Source organism: Mesoplodon bidens (assembly GCF_964165515.1).
Source record: "Mesoplodon bidens genome assembly, chromosome: 14".
NCBI classification, from domain to species: domain Eukaryota; kingdom Metazoa; phylum Chordata; class Mammalia; order Artiodactyla; family Ziphiidae; genus Mesoplodon; species Mesoplodon bidens.
The window spans coordinates 79332711-79354321 of record NC_138170.1 but is presented as its reverse complement, the minus strand read 5'-3'; the positions used below and the strand labels follow the sequence as shown (position 1 = coordinate 79354321).

Here is a 21611-nt window from a genome sequence, read left to right as displayed (position 1 = left end):
GTAGCTTATTTGCCTGTGTAATACTATCTTCTTTTCATCTACATGGTTGTTATCTTCATCATTGTCAACATTTATTTTCCACTGAATAATTCTGTTTCTTCCTAGAAGGGCTCTGTCCAATGATTTAGTTTGCTTTCCTCCATGGGCTACATACTGTCATATTGCTTCTCCATTAATCCAGTTATGGTCCTTACATACAGTCACTTTGATTCAGTACGGTCTCAGTTTTAAAAAATTATTAGTTCGGTAAAACTTACTTATAAAATTGAATAAAAAAGGTTGAAAAGCAAGTATATGTATAAATGCAGTTTGGAACACATGCTATAATAATTATGTAAGGGTTTTTATTATATTTTGTATCAATTTGCATCTCTATTTGACTAAATTACACTTTTTTAATAGAAAAACTACAATATATTGAATTGAATAAAGTTTGTGAGAAAGGGTATTTTATTTTGCATCTGGCCTCTGCTTTGTCAAGGGGACACTATATTCCACATTTTCTCATTAAATTATTCAACAAAAAATTTGTATTGGACAAATATCATATGCAGGGACTGCTATGTAGTTTGAGGGGATGTAAAGAAAGATGAACAAGACATGGGTTCTACTCTTACATTTCACATTCCTAAGGCCTAGGTATGATTTTTAAAGCCTAAGAATTCTCCTTTCCTTTCTAACTGCCTTAAAAGTAACTCATAGATATATTTTGAATATTGAATATTTTACAAGTATGAATAATAAAACTCCTAGGATCGTAGACTATCAAAGTTGAGGTGACTTTAGATGTTGTTTTTCACCCATCTCCATATCTTCCCCCTCCCCATAATTTTACTTCATAAAGGAGAGGAAGAAGATCCATAGAAAGGTGAAGTCCTCTGGGATTTGTAAAACAGAAGAAGAAAAAAGAGCGTCCTAAGGAATTCTATCTAACAAGGTTGAATGCCCAGTTGAGAAGATTTAATAATACACAAATATTATATTTTATATATTTTTCTTACACTAAATTCAAAAATCCAGTGTTCAAATTAATATAAGGGCTATGTGTTGTTAAGGAAAATGATGAGACATGGAGTCACACACAGCAAAAATAAATCTCAGCTGGGCTCCTAATTAGCTCTAGATTTGGAGAAGCGTTAAAGTTTTTTTTTGTATTAGTTCTTTATCTGTTCATTGAACATAATAATACTACACATACAACCAGATTTTTAAGCTTTAAATAAAAAATATAATTTGATAGAAATATTAAATACCCAAATAATATCAGATCTCACTAACTAGGGGCTTTTAAAAATGATCCACTGTTGCAGAAATATTTTTCAGTGCACTATCCTTTATTTAATGTTAGGACATTGCTGCTCAAGCAAAGTGAATTGCTGGCAAGTCTCTGACTAGTTTATACCTTTAGGTTTGGCCAATTATATTTCTACATGGCTCCTCAAAAATTATTACCTCTACTGTTATCAGATTTAAGGAGTTATCAGAAATCTGTTTATACTATAGTTTTATAACAATACTAATGAGAATTTATTCATTCATTTATTCATTTGTTCAAGAAATACCGATTTAGCACCTATTCTTTGCCAATTACTGGGTCATACACTAAAGACAGACTGTTATAAAAAAAAACAAGTTCTCTGTCCTCATGGTATAATGTTAATAACTGTAATTTAAATAAGTCCCAAATGTTTTCACACACCCTACTTTATTACTCCTGATAATGATCATGTAAGGTAGGTACTGTGACTATCAAAAGAATTTCACTGATGGGAACATTATGACCTGAGATACTAAAAAAGTGTCTTACCTTGCATAATTCCAAATCCTCTACCAATATAGAATACCTCCTAATCGAAGATTTTCTTCAACTATCAATACAAAGAACAGCCAAGCTGTGGGTCCCCATAACAAAACTGTTAGCAGATGTTGCCTTTTCATTGTTTTTAGGGCTCAAGTCAGAATATGCATTGTCCATTACCAAATCATACAAAATTTTTTACCCTTGCCATTTCAAATAGCCTGCATTATACCTCCTCTTCCATCAGTGCACATAATTGAGAGCTGACTTGGGAGTTAGAGAAAGCTTACATTGAACAATTTCCTTAACCTAAAAGAGTTTCTTTCATTCTTATAATTTTCTGCTTATTGCTTGAGCTAGAGAATAATAAATGCTTGATTACTTGTTCTTCTATAGCTTCAAGTATTGTCTGTTTCTAGAAAACAGGGATGTTTGTATATTACATTTTACAAAAGATTAGATGTATCACCTCATTACCTGGGGAGTATGCCTCCATACATAATTTATCCCACAATCTTTCTTCTATCCTACCTTCAATTATCTTTCTCCTCTTCTTATTGCTTGGCATGTATTGCCTGAATTACTAGGCCATGAAATGTCCTTTTTCCTATAACTCAGCTCTCTGACATTTCCAAATCTTCCTCTGAGAGATATCAAAAAATAAACACTTCATTCTTTACAGAATTAATAAGATGTATGGTCTTAATCGCAAACTTTTTTAGCTAATTAAAATGAAATTGGAATGCACATGTTAGAAGTAAATGTCTAAACTCACTGCTGGAAATATTTATGACTTTTAAATTTTATATTTTTAAAATTGTACTATTATTTGTTTATTCAAATATATACAAATATATTGAATCCTCTTGCACAAAACAATGAAGGTGGAAAAAATAATTTTATTCTTCATTGCTGTTTGTGGCTCTCTGCCATAGTGGTTTTAATTTGTGATTATAATTCATTACAAAAAAGAAAGATTTCTGATTCTCACTAAATCTGTTTTCATTTCATTTTACTTGAACAATGGAAATCGCATTCCTAAAGCACAAGCACATGATTTCTGCACATTAAAAACTAAATAAGCTCAAATACATAAGAAGAGCATCTGAAGATATTTATGACCATTTTCAAGCAGCACCTTAAACTCTGTTCATTTACAAAGATCAATTATGCATATTAAAAAGCCATTAGGTCAAATTAAGGCTTGGATTACATGTGAATGTGAATTAATCCTGATTGCTTTTTTAGTATTACAACGTTTGAAAATGTAAACAACAATCTCATGGGTGATATCTAATATATAATCATTATTTTGGCTAATACTAAAAGTTATGTTTATAACTGTTTCTCCGACATGTGTTTGAATGTTCATAGGTAAATACATAAATTCTATGAGACTAAAGTCCCCACTCATAGGGAGATAACTGGTCTATCTATTATTCTCAGGCTTTCAGATTTCTAAAATGTTACTATCACTCTCACAGCTACGTTTTTGATGAGTTTATTCTTCTCTTTGCCCCTGGCATTGATATGATTACAACTCTTTTTTCAAATGTACTAATGTGGGTGGTTGAACTTGACAAAAAAAGAACATGACTTGTCATACAGAGATAATTAGCCTAAATACAAATAGGCACAGTGAGCTTGATAATGGTGCAATGTAAACTTTGCACAATGAAATGAAAAGAGAAAAACAAGTTAAAAAATAAAACAGAACATCCAAGAACTGTGGGGCAATGTCCAAAGATGTAACATAGGCATAACTGGAATGCCAGAAATAAAAAGGGAGAGAATGAAGCAGAAGAAATCTTTGAAACACAATCATGAATTTTCCAAAATGAATGATATACAACAAGCCACAGTTCTAGGATGCCCAGAAAATACCAGATAGAATAATTACTAAAATAAACCAACAAGAGTCCTAAGCATATCATTTTCAAATTTTCAAATTTCAGAATACCAAAGATGAAGATGAAGTCTAGAAAGGACCAAGAGAACTGGGGCTGGGCAACACCGTACCTGTAGAGGAACAGGAGCCAATTACAGAAGAGTTCCTAGAAACCATGGTTTCTAAGTCGTTCTTTAACCACCACTTAGAGAGTGGAGTTAAATACTTAAAATATTGAAAGAAAAAAATATAGACTTATATCCACATTAAATTGTTATTCTTCAAGTTGAAGGAAAAGTAAAGATTTTCTCAGTTAAACAAAAGCTGTGGGAATTCATTGCCACTAAATCTACCCTGAAGGAAATGTTGAAAGAAGTCCTTCAGGCAGATGGATACATATAGGTCATATACTTAGATCTGCATAAAGAACAGAAGAGTATCAGATAAAGAATAAATAAATGTAATATCAGATCTTTAAAAAAATTGTAATTGATATTAAAAATAAATGATTTTTAATTGGTTATATTAAAAATATATTGGTGGCACATGGGTAAGTAAAAGTAATGAAAGCAATATCACAAGGAGCTATAGGTAGAAATTGGGAATACTGCGTTATAAGTCCCTGCACTACACGTGAAATGGTACAGTGTTATTTGAAGGTGAATTTAGATAATTGCAATTTAGATATTGCAAATTCTAGGGCAAGCACTATTTTTAATACAATTGTTATGCTAATAAAGGAGATAAAAATGGAATCATATAAAATGCCTAACAAAAACCAGAAAAGGGAAAAAAGAGGTAGGGAAAGAAACAACAAAAAATCCAATAAATATTAAGTACTAACTAAACTAGCTAACTAACTAACCATTAAGTTACTAACTTGATACCAATCTAACTGTATCAATAATTGCTTTAAATGTGAATGTTTCAAATACACCAAATAAAAGACAGAGATTGTCAGATGCTACAAAAAATTAAGAACAAACTGTATGTTATCTAAGTAAGTCCCACTTTACATATAAAGACACATTTAGGTTAAAAGTAAAGAATGGAGAAAGATATACCATGCTAACACTTAACAGAAGAAAGCTGGGATAACTGTATTATTTTCAGACAAAGTATTTTTCAAAAATGATAATTGTTGAGGATAAAGAGGGGCATTACATCATGAAAAAGGTGTTAGTTCTCAAAGAATCTAACATTCTTAAATGTGTATGAAGATAACAATAGAAGGTCAAAATATATCAGGCAAAAACTGACAGAACAGCAAAGATAAGTAGATAACTCCACTATTACTGTCAGAGACTTCAAGAAGCCACCCTTAGTAATTGATAGATCAAGTAGGCAGAAAATCAGTAAGGACACAGCTGACCTGAACAGCACTATCAATCAACTTGATCTAATTGGATATCTAATGGATATGCCATCCAACAGCAGAATACACGTTTATTTCAAGTTCACATGAAACATTCATCAAGATAGACCTCGTCCTGGGCCATAAAACACAGCTTTAAAAATGTAAAGAATAGAAATTATACAGTGTGGTTTCAAATCAAAATGGAATTAAAGTAGAATTCAGTAATAGAAAAATAGAAGAAAATCCCCAAATATTTGCAAATTAAATATCACACAACTAAATGACACATGAAGTCAATAAAGTCTCAGAAAAAGTTAACTTTTTTCAACTAAAGTAAAATTAAACCTCAACATTTCAAAATCTGTGAGATGCAGCAAAAGCAGCACTTAGAAGGATATTTATAGAATTAAATTCATACATTAGAAAAAAATCTAAAAGTTATACCTTGTGTTTCCCCTTTAGCAAACTAAAGAAAGAAAAGAAATTTAAGCCTAAAGAAAGCAACTGAAAATAAAAAGTAAATAAAATTTAGGAAAGATATCAGGGAAATTGAAAAAATGAAAATCATGGAGTAAATCAACAAACCCAAAAGCAGGTTATTTGAAAAGATCATTAAATGTGATAAAACTCTAGCCAGTCTAACCAGAAAAAAAAAGAAGAGAAAACTACGAATACTAGATACGAAAAAGGGATTATCTCTACTTATCTGATGATATTAACGGGATAATAAATTCTATAAACAACTCCATGCTCACAAATTTAATTACTTAGATGAAATCTACCAATTTCTTGAAAGGCATAAACTGCAAAACTCACACATGAAGAAACAGATAATATAAAACCTTACATCTATTGAATCGATGACTAATAACATTCCAAAAAAGAAGGCATCATACCGAAACAGTTTCACTGGTGAATTCTACCAAATATTTAAAAGACAATATCAATTCTTCATGATCTTCTCCAGAAAACAGAAGCAAAGGAAATCATTCCTAACAATTTCTGAGTCCAGCATTACAAACCAGATAGAGATATTAGAGAAATGAAAGTTACAAACAATAAATCTCATTTAATTTAGATGAAAAAATCTAAGAGATTAGAAATCAATTACAGGAAAAAAAAATAACTGTGAAAAACACAAACACATGGAGGTTAAACAGTATGTTACTCAACAACCAATGGATCACTGCAGAAATCAAAGAGGAAATCAAAAAATACCTAGAGAGGGGCTTCCCCAGTGGCGCAGTGGTTAAGAGTCCGCCTGCCGATTCAGGGGACACGGGTTCGTGCCCCGGTACGGGAAGATCCCACATGCCGCGGAGCGGCTGGGCCCATGAGCCACGGCCGCTGAGCCTGTGCGTCCGGAGCCTATGCTCCACAACGGGAGAGGCCACAGTGGTGAGAGGCCCGTGTATCGAAAAAAAAAGAAAAAAAAAAAAGAAAAAAAAATACCTAGAGATAAATGACAATGAAAACCCGACGATCCAAAACCCATGGGATGTAGCAAAAGCAGTTCTAAGAGAGAAATTTATAGCAGTACAATCTTACCTCAGGAAACAAGAAAAATCTCAAATAAACAACCTAAACTTACACTTAAAGCAACTAAAGAAAGAAGAACAAACAAAACCTAAAGTTACTAGAAGGAAAGAAATCATAAAGATCAGGGCAGAAATAAAAATCAAAATGAAGAAAACAATAGCAAAGATCAGTGAAACTAAAAGCTGGTTCTTTGAGAAGATAAACCTTTAGCCAGACTCATCAAGAAAAAAAAAGGGAGAGGACTCAAACCAATAAAATTTGAAATGAAAAAGGAGCAGTTTACAACTGAAACCACAGAAATATAAAGGAATAAGCAACTATATGTCAAAGTCTGGAGACATTTTTGATTATAGTGACGGGTGGGGCAGAGGGAGATCCTGGCACCTAGTGGTAGAGGACAGGGATCTGTCACATATTCTACCATGCACAGAACAGCCCCATACAACAAAGATGGATTGGATTTGAAATGTTGATCATACTCTGGTACAGGGGCTGTGAGTGGGACTAGCCAGCTGTCAGATCAGGATCACCCAGAATCTATTTTGATCCTGATAATAGGAATGTGAACAAACTCAGCTCAGCTCCCGAGAGAAGGAGAAAGTTAGGTTTAGGGTTACAGTAATTAGCAACTGGTGATGGAGAGGACCTGGCCAAAGTAAACCAACTACTTGAGGCAGCTGCCCTACCCCACCTCAAGAGAGTCTGAATCTAAATTTATTTTCTACCTAATTATATTTATTTAAACCAATCTCTCAGATCTCAGTGTCTTTACTTAATCCTCCATTCAATTCCACTACTTTATACCTTTTCTTTATTTCTTGTTTTCATTCTGATAAACCCAATAAAATACATTTCAGGATTTCACATATTTGGGTTTTTTTGTTTGTTTGTTTTTTGGGGTTTTTTGCAGTACGTGGGCCTCCCACTGTTGTGGCCTCTCCCGTTGTGGATGGAGCACAGGCTCCGGACGCGCAGGCCCAGCAGCCATGGCTCACGGGCCTAGCTGCTCCGCGGCATGTGGGATCTTCCCGGACCAGGGCACGAACCCGTGTCCCCTGCATCGGCAGGCAGACTCTCAACCACTGCGCCACCAGGGAAGCCCTATCTCTTGTCGTTTTGATAACCAATTAATAATCCATTTCTTTGAATATATAATTTTGTTGAACTGGGAATTCCTCTTTGCTTTGGCTTGACGCCAAAGTATCAATGAACATTTGAACCTCCAAAGCAGATTAAAGTCACCTATTGTTGAGTAATTACTACTCTTTTAGCTGTATTAGCAAACCTTTCTATGTTCACTTTCAAAATTTATTAGGCATTTGAATTTTCAAAGAATTGAGCAGGCATATATCCAAGATTTTCTGAGGATTTATAACTCTGCATTTCATTAAATAAATGTCTGGAATTAGTGCTTTAATAGCAAAGAATAGGCTTTTAAATTTTGAAAACTAGTAATACACTTGATGGTCTAAATAAAGCAGAAATCAAAGAGGAAATCAAAAAATACCTAGAGAGGGGCTTCCCCGGTGGCGCAGCGGTTAAGAGTCCGCCTGCCGATGCAGGGGACATGGGTTTGTGCCCCGGTCCGGGAAGATCCCACATGCCGCGGAGCGGCTGGGCCTGTGAGCCATGGCCGCTGAGCCTGCGCATCCAGAGCCTGTGCTCCGCAACAGGAGAGGCGTAAGGAGAAATAAACGGAAATTCTATAACATATCAAAAATTTACTTGAAAACATAAAGCAATAGAAGGAAGTTTCTTTCTTAAGCACCAAGGAATTATTATGCTTGTTAGTTTCAGCTCCTTGAGGGATTTCTCTTTAGGAGATAAATTATATCATTTATAATAAAAGGAAGGGCATGTTATATGAGCAAAATTGAAAAAGAAAGAAGAAAGGAAAAAGAGAAGTGGTGAAAATGAGAAATGGGACAAATTAAGAGGATTGAAGATGTGGGGGAGTGCAGGGTCACAGAGGGACCCCTGGAATCTCATAAGGGCTATTTTCAGAATAGCAAAAGCAGACTTAGCATGTTATCTGAGCTTTATTAAATATATTGAGAAATAGTTTTCTCTTTTTCTAATAAGAACTTTGAACCTATAATTTAGTACAGATTAAGAATTAAGGTTACATATTTTGTTATCTAGGAGTATTAATCTTAATATCTCCCATTAAGATGATGGCATTGAGTCATTTGAGTACAGACTGGAATAACAGATATGCTTTTGGTTCTAAACCTATTTCATGACTGGCCCTCTGGGATTGCATCTCTGCCTCTTTCTCTCTTTGTGTTCTAAGATATATTTAGACAGAAATTTTTTTGTTGATAAATGGGAATTGTGTGTTTGTGTGTACTTACATTCTTATTGCAAACCTTTATATTGTCATAGGAAGAGTTTTGGAATCTATAAAACAATATCATCAAAAAGTTACTTTGCAGTTATTAAAGTTGATGTAATTCTTAGAAATGATTGCCCTTAAAAGTTATCTTCTTTGGCAAATATTTTCTATGGAAAAAGATTAAAAAACTCAATTTATCTTTCTAATAGAGAACACTATTTTAAAATAACTGTTTATCAGATAAGCAAACAAAACAAAAAATATCACCTTTTGTCTTTAACTTGTTGGATTTTTAGAGTAAGCATTATTGCAGGAAAACCTCCCCAGATTAAATGTGTTGTTACTGTTACTTTTGTGGTTTTAAATAATTCTCACAGGTTTTAATTCATTGTATATTTAATTAATTAATGTTCATATTTCCCTACTAGACAATGCTTCTAGAAGGCAAATTCTACATCAGTTTGAGGTCCAATGCTTGACATATAACAGCAGCCTCATATATCTATGAATGTAATAAGTCTAGTACAACCTCTGAGAAGATGGACAGCCTGTGTTGTGTCACAAGGCCCACTCTCCTGGCCATTGTGACCCAAGTATTAAATAATTTTGTTCTGCTACATCTTCAAATTTCTCAGTTTCTATTTTACTCCAAGATACCACAATTTAGGAAGGACAGATTAACACCCATATCCTCAGCCTCTCACTTGTTGCTAATGAGGAAGCATTACATGTAAATATAAATTGATGATGTGTTTACAGTCAAACCTCCTTTGATTAAAACTAATAAAGAGAGAAGGCTGGCTGTGAGGTAGGATTCTCACTAGCTTTTGTGTTTCTTTTCCAAATGTATCTCCCCAGTGTTCAGTAAGTTTTATCTTGCTAAATGTTAGAAGATTATACTAATTAATATACAAGTGAAGACAGCAGAAAGGATGAACAGAACATTAATTTATCCTGCTTAAGATTTTAGATAAAATCTTCTCAGGCCATGAGGGGAAAAAATAACTTAGAGAGCCTTTTAATAGCACATAGCTATTAATGAATATTTATTTATAAATTATTTTTACCCAACCACATGAGAAGAGCCACTTGAAATTTAATGTTTTTCCCAAAAAGTCGAAAGAAATTGCCATGCCCAGCTCTGCAGAACAAGAACATTTTATGTTTTATTTTACTTCATCTTGTTTAAGCTCAGTGGGTTAGAATTTGTTAGTTCATTGGATTGTAAAATACACCTCTGCAGAAAACTATTACTGAAGTGTTTTGTCATTGAAGCATAGAAGTTAGCCTCCTGTAGGATTATCCTGCTAGTGATTTCATATGCAGAACCCACTGGAGCTGTGTCTATCTGTTCTGTTGACAAGCCACAGAGTCTAAACTTTTAGAAGAATTATGTTTAACAACACCTCTGCATTTTTCCTAAAAAGAAATGAAATATTTAGAGAAAGGTCCATGGTTTTAGGAAGCAGAAATGAAGTATCACCGAAAACCACTGTGTTTTCCTATCATGAGGCTCCCAGTGTATGTGATACACTGTTTATCTACAGGCCTATCTGCAGAAATGCTGTGGATTTGATCAAATCTATAAAATCTATACTGTTCACTGTGCCAGAGAAAATTCTTTTGCTTCCTTGTAGAAACCTGCATGGGAATACAGATTCTTGCGTAGCTGACCGCTATCTGTGCCACATGGGAATAAAAACGATAGGGCAGACCATGGGTAGCTACTGGATAAGTAGAGACCCTGACGAGAAGGTGGTTATGGGAATCTGAGCAAGAAGCCACAGAGGAACAAGTCTGGTGATGAAAAGTCAGGGAATTTTCCCTGTGGGAGAAAGACAGAAGATCTAGGTTCCTTACAGTTTGAAAGGGAGAAGTTGAATAGATCCCTAATCTTCAAGGAGAGGAAATATTGTTCACGGAAAAATGAGCAGTGAACTTTTCTGTTAACTGAAGGAATAAATTAGAGTTTTAGCAAGAAAGATTTAGGTTAGGTCTTGAAAAGAAATCTGTGCTGCAGACCAGGGAGCAAAGAAGCCATGTTACCAAGTAAAACTTCAGATTTTCCTTGTGGAGATACTCTTACATGATTCTGAAATCTGTGACTTGATCAACTTTACCTAAAACTACAAATTTGTTCTCAAGTGACTTCCCAGTTTTGAACTCTGTGTCCTAATTCCAAGACGAGAAGGATTTTGAGTGAGGTCAAACCTAGAGGCCACAGTTTTCAATGTTTCCAAACAATTCCCTAAACTGCAACTTCATAGAGTCAGAAAATCCCAATAAGGAGTTGTGATACTAAGATCATTCCATACATGATATCTACAGTTCTCCAAATGAAATAGGCACAGATATACGTCAATATTTTTATTTTATTTATTTATTTATTTATTTATTCATTATTTATTTTTGGCTGCGTTTGGTCTTTGTTACTGCACGCGGGCTTTCTCTAGTTGCAGCGAGAGGGGTCTACTCTTCATTGTGGTGCGGGGACTTCTCATTGTGGTGGCTTGTTTTGTTGTGGAGCATGGGCTCTAGGTGTGCGGACTGAGTAGTTCTGGTTCACGGGCTCTAGAGTGCAGGCTCAGTAGTTGTGGTGCACAGACTTAGTTGCTCCGCAGCATTTGTGATCTTCCTGGACCAGGGCTCGAACCTGTGTCCCCTGCATTGGCAGGCGGATTCTTAACCACTGCACCACCAGGGAAGACCTACTTCAATATTTTTATTGCAAATCCCAATTGATTTAATTGCATTTAATACCTCTTAATGGAAATCCCATCTACTTTTCAGAAATTATTTTTGTAGGAGATATAAGTGATCAGTTGATCTCCAAGCATAATATAAACAAGTGAGGTGTGCATCTTTGTGCACCTACTAGCCTCTACAAACCAACTATTAAGTCTACTCTTTGTTCTAAAGATTCAATTGACCTGAGCAGAATATATGGAGCTGACTTTATAAAAACTCAAATTATTCCATATAAACCCCTGCCTGAGTTATACTTCACTGTGTTCTGAAACATAAAGCAACCTCAGAAGGAAGACCTATTACTGAGTCTTTATTAGAACAAGGATTTACTACTCTGTGCATCTGTCTTTGCAATATTCCCATATTGCCAGTTAAGGAGCTTAACGGAAGAGGCAACTTATCTGTACAAGCCCTCAGGGCAATCAACAGAATTGTGATACCCTGGATTCCAGGGTGTTCCTATCCACTAAATAAACACTTTACAATGGCAGATTTCTTTGCAGCCTTCTTTAGATGCCAGTATGTAAGGGTGGTTAGTATTTATTCACTTTTTCGATGGGACAATCAGCAATACTTGATTGGTTATGCTTCAGGTACTTATGTAAACCCCTAAATATTTCTCTCAGTGTCGAAATGATAATCTTGCAGATTTGATTTTTGCTTGAGGATTCACCCTGAAATGGCACGTAAATGATTTAGCACTCTGTTCTCCTGAACTAGTCCACTAGGGGACTCCATATATCTTTTAAGAAGATTAGCTGAAGAATGATATAAAGCATCTAGAGAAAACTTGCAGATCTGTAAAGAAGCTGTGCAATATTTTGGTCATGATCTCACCAGACCGATTTTTTCTGTCCTTTTGAGAATAAAATCTATTCAATAACGCTCAAGAGATTTTAAAAAGTAAGGTGTAATTGTCAGAGGTGGGGAGGGGAATGCAGTGGGTCATTTTGTGTACAAATTTCCCAAAGTTTGATGTTGGGGTAAATTTTTATTTTTAAATTTTTGTTATTATTTTTTAATCGGGATGTAGAACTGGAGGCTAGCAGATGTTACTGGTTGATTAGGTAGGCTCATATTATTTGGCCTATTTATGACAATCTTGCAGAATTTGTTGGGTATTTCAAAGCAAGGAGATCATTAGACAATAAAGCTAACCTACAGATTCAGATGTTACTACAAATGCATAGCTCTGGAGGGCTATCCTTTTTCTCCAAGCAACTTCTCATCATGTTTTTCTTTTAGGAAATTATAAGGTTAAACAGGATAATAGAGGTCTCATCTAATTGCTTTATGACTGGTTTAATGAAATTGAATGATACTACTGACTTCTTAGGATAGGAAGTATCAGAAATGAGATACCTAGTCCTCAAAATACAATAATCTTATATAAGATCTTTGTTTGAAAGAGAGGTACTTGTGCTGCCTTGGGGAAAGAAATTTTAAGGACATACTAAAGCTATGTACGTCATTCTGGCTGGATACTTTCATTCAATACATTCATTTTGAGAATCATTCAAGTACGGCATATATCAATGGTTCTTTCATTACTAAGTAGTGCCCCATTATATTAGATATATGACAGACAGTTTGCTTGTCTATTCATTTCTTGATGGACATTTCAGTTGTTTTTAGTGTGGGGCTATTACAAATAAAACTGTCATGAACATTGGTGTACAAGTCTTTATATGGATATATGCTTTCATTTACCTTGAGTAAATACGTAGGAGTGGGATGACTGTAATATTTGGTAGGTGTACACATCACTTTTTTTAAAACTGTCTGTTTTCCAAAGTGTTTGTGCCATTTTTCACTCTCACCAGCAAAGTATAAGATTTCAAATTTCTTCACATCCTTGTCAATACCATGTGTTAACAGTCTTTAATTTTGGGCATTCTAAAAGATGTGAGTGGTATGTCACTGTGGTTTTATTTGCATTTCCCTAAAGACTAATGATATTAAGAGTTTTGTTATATGTTTGTCACCCTCATCTCATCTTGTTGAAATAACTGTTCAATTTTTTCTCGTTATTTAAAATGGGAGGGGGCACATTTCGGTCCATAACATTTCATATATATATATATATATATATATATATATATATATATATATATATATATATATATATATATATGTAAAATATATATATATACAGATACACTTTCTGGTTTGAGAAACTTATGTGCAGAAATAAACAAATAAGCAAATTATCATGTGTATTTCACATATTTTCACCAAGTTTTAAAAAATGTCCTATAATACAAATATTAGTGAATAAGTTAAAGCAAGTAGGAGTAAGATATATATGAGAATAAAGATCAATAAAGGGGATGCTAACCAGACAAAGCTCTAGTGAAGACAAAGCCTTGTGATTCTGGTTAAAAGGATATTCATCTGTATCCATATACTATTAAGAAATCACCGTGTGTATGTGTCTGTGTGTATGTGACAGAATGGAGAGGGAAGCAGGGAGACAAAATGTCCACAGGAAAAAGTCAACTTCTGAAGACTCCATCTGTTCCAATTTTAAATGGTACCTCAGCAATAAGATTATCCCAAGAAAGGTCTTACTAAGTTGAAGGTAATTGTGAAAATCCTTCCAACAGTAACAGCAATTAAAACTGTCTGCAGAGCTCAGAGGTGGCAGTGGTTATTTTAGACTACAGAAATGCATCGGAAATATTGTGGGTTTGATTTCAGACCACTGCAATACAGTGAATATCTCAATAAAGGGAGTCACGTTAATTTTTTGGTTTCCAGGTGCATATAAATGTTCTGCTTAAACTATACTGTAGCCTTTTAGGTATTCAATAGCATTATGTCTTTAAAAACTATGTATTAACATATGCTAATTAAAAAATAATGATGCTGGGAAAATGACACCAATAGACTTGCTTAACACAAGGTTGCTACAAGGTTTCAATTTGTAAAAATTGCAATGTCTGTGTAGCACAATAAAATGAGGTATGCCTGTAATAGACAGGGGCCCCACCTCATCCTCCAGATTATACTCATCCACAAATCTTCATACCTCTCTGAACTTTACAGTGAATTCCTTCTGCCCATGAGTAGTATCTAGTGCTTTCACAACCCTTCACAGTAGTTGTCACCATGTGGGCAACACCACAAAATAACACGTAGCAGGTGTCATATGTGCAGAATTTGCCTTCTGTTTATTTGCAGGGAATTTTTAGAGCCCTGAGGGCAGCATCTCATCTCCCCATATGTGTGGTTTAGCATTAGGATGAAGGAAAAGAGAAAGGCTTTCCTTCTTTTTAAAGCAGTTTGACAGAAAATTACAATGCTGTGCAATTTTTATCATGAACAGAAATGAAATTAGAGAGAATTCTTTGGAGCCAAATGAACAATTCACACCATCTAGTATGGGGGTTTACATCGAATAGGATTTGTGTTGGTCTCGATTCAGCTGTGCAGCTTGAAAGTTCTTTTTGACAGTTTTATGGCTTACAATGTACTTTAAAGTTGGGTATTTTTTGCTTAATTTGTTGAAGTAATGTCAACTTCTTCTTAGGCTAGGCTGTTATTTCTGCATGTAAATGCCAGCTTCTGAAACTGGATGGAGAAACAGACATCAATAACATTCAAGACTTAGACCGGTTCATGATTTCAGTTCTCCAGCTGGAGGGCCCAGTGGGCGAGAGGGGTAACAGGAAGAAAAGAGTGTTCGAAAAATCTGTACAGTCTTTGATCTTTAACTAACATTTCAGAATCTTCAGAAACTGCTTACATAATAGGGTTTACTTTTGTAAGTTGCCTTTGAAACTGCTAAAACATTTTTTTCTTATACTGCTTTTGTTGAGATAGTAAGATATCGCTCACCTTTAGTATGTCATTGTATCGTTCAAAGATTGTTATCAGTGAATTTCAGTATAAAGCATTTCTTTTTGAGTCTGGTTTGTTCACTACTTATCTTAGTTTGTTCAGGTTATTATAACAAAAATACCATTGACTGGGTGGCCGAAACAGCAAACATTTATTTCTCATAGTTCTGGAGGCTGGGGAGTCCAAGATAAAAGTGCTGGCAGATTCTGTGTCTGGTAAGAACCCACTTCTGGACTGCAGACTGCCATCTTCTCACTATGTCCTCACATGGCTGAAGGGATGACGGAGCTCTCTGGGGTCTCTTTATGAAGGTCACTAATCCCATCCATGGGGGCTCTACCTTATGATCTAATTATTTTCCAAAGGCAGAACCTCTAAATACCCTCACACTGGGGGGTTAGCTTTCAACATATGAATTTGAGGGGAGCACAGACATTCAGTCTATTGCACTACCTAAATAGAGTGATGGGTGTTTTTTTGTTTTCATTGTTGTTGTTTAAATAAAGGAAGATAAATTTTTTTACAATAAAGCCTGTGATTAAGACGAAAGAAGACCCAGGAAATCCAGTGTTGAAACTTCAGCAATAAGACAAATTAACTTCAGATAAGGGTCACCTCTTGTTCTGCATGTATGCCATCTGCAGCAGAGAGAAGCCTGCAGGGATCTGCAGAACTGCCTCTATGTCTAAGAACAGTGTTGCCATTTGGAAATTCTTTCCCAACATTTCTCAGAACATGTATTTCTGAATCTCATATCCTCAGGAAAATCAGTCCAGAAATTGTAAAAACGGCTAAAAGTTTTATAATTTCCCTATGAGAACATAGAAACATTAATGCTTTGAAGGAACCTGCTGATATCAAGTCAAAAGTAAGAGCTACATGCCAAGTCAAAGGTTTAGGTTGATGTTTCCCAGAACAAGGACAAGAGCACATGAGAGAAGTGGTCAAAATTCAGTCCAGGGAACAGCAAACTTTTTCTGTAAAGCGGCAGACAATAAATCATTTTAGGCTATGGTCTTTGTTACAACTACTCAACTGTGTTATTGCATCACAGACAATACATAATTGAATAGCTATGGCTTTGTTTCAGTAAAAATTTATTTATGAACATTACAATTTGAGTTTTATATAGGTTTTAAGCATTATGAAATACTGCTCTTTTGAATTTTTGAATTTAAATGGCTGAAAGCCATTTAAAAACATGAAAATATTCTTAACCTGTGGGACATACAAAAATAGGGAGTGGGGGGCATAACTGGCCAATGTCTGATCTGTTCAATCCTTCTGTTGTCATGTTGGAGGTGTGAATTCTGGCTATGATTGCTGCAAACAGTGAGTCATTTTTGCAAATAAAACACATATAAAAATAATATATGCATAGTATCTTTAAAAAGATTCTATAAGTGGTATTTCAAGAAACTACAAGTTTGGAATCAAAACAAGTTCTAAAATTAGCGGTTTTGACATATGATTTTGTAAGATGCCGTTAACTATGCTAGGAAATCTGAATGTTAAGTTGTTCCTAAGTTACCCAATCAAATGTCACCCAACTACCCAAATGTGTTCTATAACCTTTTTTCAGAGAGTGAGTCTTCAAATTTGCTGTCAGTAGCATTCTTTGTAAATACATCAACAGGGCTTCCCTGGTGGCACAGTGGTTGAGAGTCCGCCTGCCGATGCAGAGGACACAGGTTCGTGCCCCAGTCCGGGAAGATCCCACATGCCGCGGAGCGGCTGGGCCCGTGAGCCATGGCCGCTGAGCCTGCGTGTCCGGAGCCTGTGCTCCACAACGGGAGAGGCCACAACAGTGAGAGGCCCGCGTACCACAAAAAAAAAAAATCAACAAAAGAAATACAAGGATGATATGAATTTCTTTACGAAATGCTTCAAAGTAATATCAGTAACTGGTCAAAATTTGTATTAAGAAAAGCAATATTTATTTTGGTGGTGGTGACTGAAGAAAAATACAGAACATAAAGTTGCGAGTTAAGTTTTATTCAGGGACCTTACTGAGAACTACCGCCCTGCACACAGTTTCTCAGATAGCTCTGAAGAACTGCTCTGAAGAGGTAAAGGAGGAGCCAGGATATATAGGACTCTTTGCTGAGGACAAAAAAAACAAAAGTCTTCTGTAAATCACAAAGAAAACAGACATCTCAATTTAATGACTTTAGCACTTTTCTTTGTATGGGAAGACGCAAAAATCTGGGCTCATTGAAATTATTTCTTAGATATATATCTTAACCATCTAGGGCCAGTATCCAGAGCACAGAACACTTCTTGTTTTTCTCCATCCTGAATTCCCCTTGGGTCGCACCATCAGGGTGGCTGCAGTTGCTGATGTGTTGATGCTGGGCAACATTCCTTATTTACAGGAATGGCAGGCAAAATTCCCTTTCCACAGTGGCAAAACCAAAAGCAGAACAAGCAGATGATATTTTCATTGTGAAAAAGGAATTCAGGACAACAGGTATAGGGAGAAAGAACTTACAATTTTATTTTAGGAAAATACTCTAAATATTTGTGTTATCTTTTAATTTTTAATGATTTCATTGAGAACTTATTTTAATACTTTCTTTTTTAGTCTTTTCTATTATCAAATAGAAATCATTTTTAGATGTTATTGGAATATATGACCTGGTTCTTAGTTTCATGATAATAATAAAATATGCCAAATATATATGTATGTGTGTGTGTGTGTGCGCGTGCGTGTATATATATATATATATATATATATATATATATATATATATATACACACGCACGCGCACACACACACACACATACATATATGATATAGAATAGAATACCACTGAAAAGTAACCCTCTCACAGATAAACAATTCACAGTTTATTATTATGGTCACTCATTGTTATTTAAAGTATTAAGAAAAATACAGAATTAAGTATGATTTAGAGAATATCCAAAAATTCCTAGAAATGATGATGTCATTCCCAAATGCTGAAGATTAATATGGGTTGGGAATTGGGAAATAATTTCCTGGGAACAAAGGAAGAAGGGTCACACTTAAGAAAGGAGACTGAATTATTAACCAAAGCAGAAAGTCCTGTCAAAGAAACAAAACCAAAAACATTACGCCTGACAAAGACAGATAGGTAGGAAGCCTTTATTTAAGGGTATGCAGTAGGGGACAGAAGCCAGAACTCAGCCTGAGCTCAACTCCACTAGAGAAAGGGTTGGAGAGTTTTTCAAAGCTGGGATTGGGGAATTTTAGGCCATCTGTGTTTACTAACTGATCTCACCCAAAGAAAACTGCCTCATATCTTGAAGACAGGAGGCAATTTCACACTTGGAGGAAGGTGACCACCAAAGTTAGGCTCTTAGCCTTATACTGAAACATTAAGATAGGGATGATTACATTTCAAAAGAGATGGCCCCCAGGTTCCTGAGAAAGAGTCTTGCTTGTAAACATGGCAAGAAGCTTTAAACAGGATTTACACAACAAAGGGGCAGAGAAAGAATTTGCAATCACAAGTTTTCTAAAGTAAATGTTCTAAGCAAAGGGAAGTCAGGGGCCTTTAGGCAAAGCCGTGTCTTCTTGGTCAGCCCATGGACAATATCTATGTACACAACATGCCAGTCAGTATGCTAGACACTTTACATAGCTTGCTTTTGCCAGGAAGCAAAGTTTCCCACCCAAAATGTGTCCCTTTGGCATAAGCATTTTGGGGGGCTAATTGTTTTTAGAAACAGAAGACTCAGGAAGGACCTTTGGTCTACCCCTAACTGTGTAGAAGAATTTAGATGGAGGTAACCTACTCCAGGAAGGAGCTATCACCAGAGATATCTATAATATAAAATGAACTAGGCCTGCTTTACAGAGAGGAACCTAGCACCGTCTGTTTGTTAAAATTCCTCTCTGTGTCCCATTATTTCTACATGGCCCAGCAAACATTAGTTTTCCAAACATTTGCTTTTTTTCCATCTTCCTGGGATTTGCCTCCTTTCCTTTTTAAGTCCCAGAGCCCTGGCCCCTTCTTCTTATTTCAAAATGACATATATACCTAATTTTGCCTGACTGTCTTTGGAATCTCCCATGTTTGGATTCCCCCTTACATATGTAATTAAATGTGATTTTTTTCCTGTTAATCTGTCTCATGGCAATTAATTCTTAGACTAGCCAGAAAAATCTAGAAGGGTAGAGAATTTTTTTTTCTTTCCTCCTGGACACATCTTGTCCTTACTTTGCAAAGAAAGGGAAGAATACAAAGTTAATGACCACATTTTGCCTTGGAAGTTTCACTGTCTAATGGAATCAGAGTTGGAGGGAGGTCACTGAAGTGTAGGACCAGACAGTCCTGAGCTGGAATCCTACATCTATACCTGATCACTATATGATTTTGCACAATTAATAAAGCTCTGTACTCCTTAATTTATTCCTGTGTGAATGGTGATATTGAGAATACCTACGCCATAGGTTATGTAGAGAAAAAATAGTGAGTGTAAAGTGCCACATGATGCACTGCCTACTGAAAAGGTTTAAAGAGTTTTAACATAAACAATTGTAAGGCAATATATAATGCAAAGTGATGGCTCTAGAAGAGATGTATAGGTACTGTTCATTAATTAAACCGGGAACAATTAATTTTGCCTGGATGATTTAGCAAAGGCTTTACTGAGTAAAGGAACTGCATCACAAAAAAAGAGACAGGAATTCATCAGTTAGAAAGAGCAGCCCAGTCAGAAAAAACGCCCATTCCAGCAAGATGTAAACTCCAGGACAGAGATATAGCCTCTGAATCTTGGCACTGAGCTTGTTAGACATTCAGGACTTATTTATTGTATTGAATTTGTTGACTTCCAGGAATTCAAAAGAATTAAGTGTGGAGAAAGCGGGACGTTTGGCTTGGGAGCGGGAACGGCTTAGTCGTACACGGAGAAAGAACGATTTAAAAATGGGTGATGTTGAGAAGGGCAAGAAGATTTTTGTTCAGAAGTGTGCCCAGTGCCATACTGTGGAAAAGGGAGGCAAGCACAAGACTGGGCCAAATCTCCATGGTCTATTTGGGCGAAAGACAGGTCAGGCTGTCGGATTCACTTACACAGATGCCAACAAGAACAAAGGCATCACCTGGGGAGAGGAGACGCTGATGGAGTATTTGGAGAATCCCAAGAAATACATCCCTGGAACAAAAATGATCTTCGCTGGCATTAAGAAGAAGGGAGAAAGGGCAGACTTGATAGCTTATCTCAAAAAAGCTACTAATGAGTAATAGTTGGCCACTACCTTATTTATTATGAAACAAATGTCTCATGACTTTTTATGTGTACCATATTTAAATTGATCTCATACACTAGAATTCAGACCATGAATAGCTGATGTAATATTTCTGTCCTGATTTAAATAAGATTGGCTTGTGGCTAAATGAATATGGTCAGCTTTTTGAATTTTGATAGTAATTCTGGTTCAGCAAGTACTATCCCTGTTTTCCCCTTCTAAAGAGATGATTAAACTTGAATAAGGAATGTTAAACTTTTCAGGGATATGGTGAATGCCTTCTCAAACCCTATAGGAGATTGGTTTTATATTTAGATTTCTATAACTGGTTATATTAATATATTTAAATATTGAGAAGCTCCCTTCACTGTCTCATAGACCAGCAAGATTCACCTGTGTTTCAAGTTGTGTTCATTCACCTGTTAAGGCAAGGGCTGAAGATACACTGACAATGTCCACTTTATCTTTTTGGTCCTAAATATGCCAAATTAATTAAAATTCTCCATCTAAAATATTGCATTTTACTTAATGAAGGGCATTTTAGTGTGGTTTATGTATAGCATCAGATAAAGAATATTTAGTACTTCTCACATTTTATAGATGATCTTTAAGATCAGATGCTTTTAAAATTCACTGTGACATGATAGGTTGGGAAACTTGCTTGTGAATTCTTTACAAAGTCAGATTAAGTTATAATTCAGGATTGTCTTTTAAACAGGCATTCAGAAACACAACTGTAGAACTACTGTAGATGTGTGATTGGTAATGATGCTTTTGCCAACTCAGAAGGGTTACGGTAGAGGAGCTCTATCATTAGCACAGATTTGTAAATTATCTGATCATAAGGCTTGAGAATTAAAAACA

The 21611-nt window shown here is 35.4% G+C and overlaps 1 protein-coding gene across 1 annotated transcript; it reads left to right on the top strand.

Moving 5' to 3' along the window:
• The first annotated feature begins 20362 nt into the window (after positions 1–20362).
• LOC308627676 (cytochrome c) lies at positions 20363–21002 on the top strand. The gene has a single exon (XM_081254010.1). The coding sequence runs from the start codon at positions 20425–20427 to the stop codon at positions 20740–20742; it is 318 nt and encodes a 105-aa protein (XP_081110136.1). The 5' UTR covers positions 20363–20424; the 3' UTR covers positions 20743–21002.
• The last annotated feature ends 609 nt before the right edge of the window (positions 21003–21611 follow it).

Coding starts and splice junctions, on each gene's coding strand:
- LOC308627676 (XM_081254010.1), top strand. CDS start 20,425: ATGGGTGATGTTGAGAAGGGCAAGAAGATTTTTGTTCAGAAGTGTGCC.